Source organism: Myotis brandtii, unplaced genomic scaffold (assembly GCF_000412655.1).
Source record: "Myotis brandtii unplaced genomic scaffold, ASM41265v1 scaffold1956, whole genome shotgun sequence".
Taxonomy (NCBI): Eukaryota; Metazoa; Chordata; class Mammalia; order Chiroptera; family Vespertilionidae; genus Myotis; species Myotis brandtii.
This window is the reverse complement of record NW_005357294.1, coordinates 168,731-169,442: the sequence shown is the minus strand read 5'-3', so window position 1 is coordinate 169,442 and position 712 is coordinate 168,731. Positions and strand designations below refer to the sequence as shown.

Sequence of the window (712 nt, the reverse complement as noted above, 5' to 3'; positions counted from 1 at the left end):
CCGCTGCCCTGGAGGGGCCCTATCCCGTGGAGGTGAGACCTCACCCCCCACACACACAGCATCCACATAGCCTGCACCCCAACAGCCGAGGCGGGAGGTGGGTGCTCAGCCCCAGGACGCCGGGCTCTGGCCGCTACTCTGTCCTGTTTCCTCGGTCTGTCTGTCCCCACCTCTCGTGAAGCTCCAGACCACCCACTGCCACAGACACCTGGGGGGCGGGTGCTCTGCTCCCAGGAGAAGGAGCTGCCTGGACAGACGCCGCAGTGGGGGCCGGAGGCCACGGTGAGTGCTGGGCCGTTGCCGCCTGCGCACAGGCCCAACTCTGAGCTCCGACAGCGGGTCCTCCCTGAGAGGGACACAGCCCAGGGGAGCGGGCAGCGTGTCCCAGACCCCGCTCCACGGTCCTCAAAGCTGCCACCCCGCGCTCCGTCCCAGACACGGCCCCTCCTTAGCACTGTGTCCGTTCGCTCTCGGCTGCAGCCCAGAGAGCCTGAAGCTGGCGGCCACGCCCCGGCTGCAGGCCCAGTGCTGGCGTGTACACAGGGTCAGTGTCTCCCGTGAAACCTGTGCTGTGGCCACTGCCCACCTGCTTGTTGGTCCCGTCCCTGCCTTCACTTCCTCCCTTCACTTGAGAACCCGTAGGGCAGAGCTGGGTGGGACCACAGGTTCCTGTCCCAGGGCCAGGCTGAGACCGCGGGAGGCCCTCGCCGGA

The 712-nt window shown here is 68.3% G+C and overlaps 1 protein-coding gene and 1 long non-coding RNA gene across 2 annotated transcripts in view; both read left to right on the top strand.

The window, feature by feature from the left end:
- The window catches only part of SCRIB (scribbled planar cell polarity protein), a 19,220-nt gene that overhangs the window by 12,929 nt on the left and 5,579 nt on the right, over positions 1 to 712 (top strand). The window contains exon 16 of the mRNA XM_014538688.1: positions 205 to 282. Coding sequence (XP_014394174.1) covers positions 205 to 282 — 78 coding nt within the window. The remainder of the gene's footprint in view (positions 1 to 204; positions 283 to 712) is intronic.
- Positions 216 to 712, top strand: part of LOC102246625 — a 2,490-nt gene continuing 1,993 nt past the window's right edge. Inside the window, exon 1 of the long non-coding RNA XR_313529.2 lies at positions 216 to 282. This is a non-coding gene — a long non-coding RNA (uncharacterized LOC102246625). The remainder of the gene's footprint in view (positions 283 to 712) is intronic.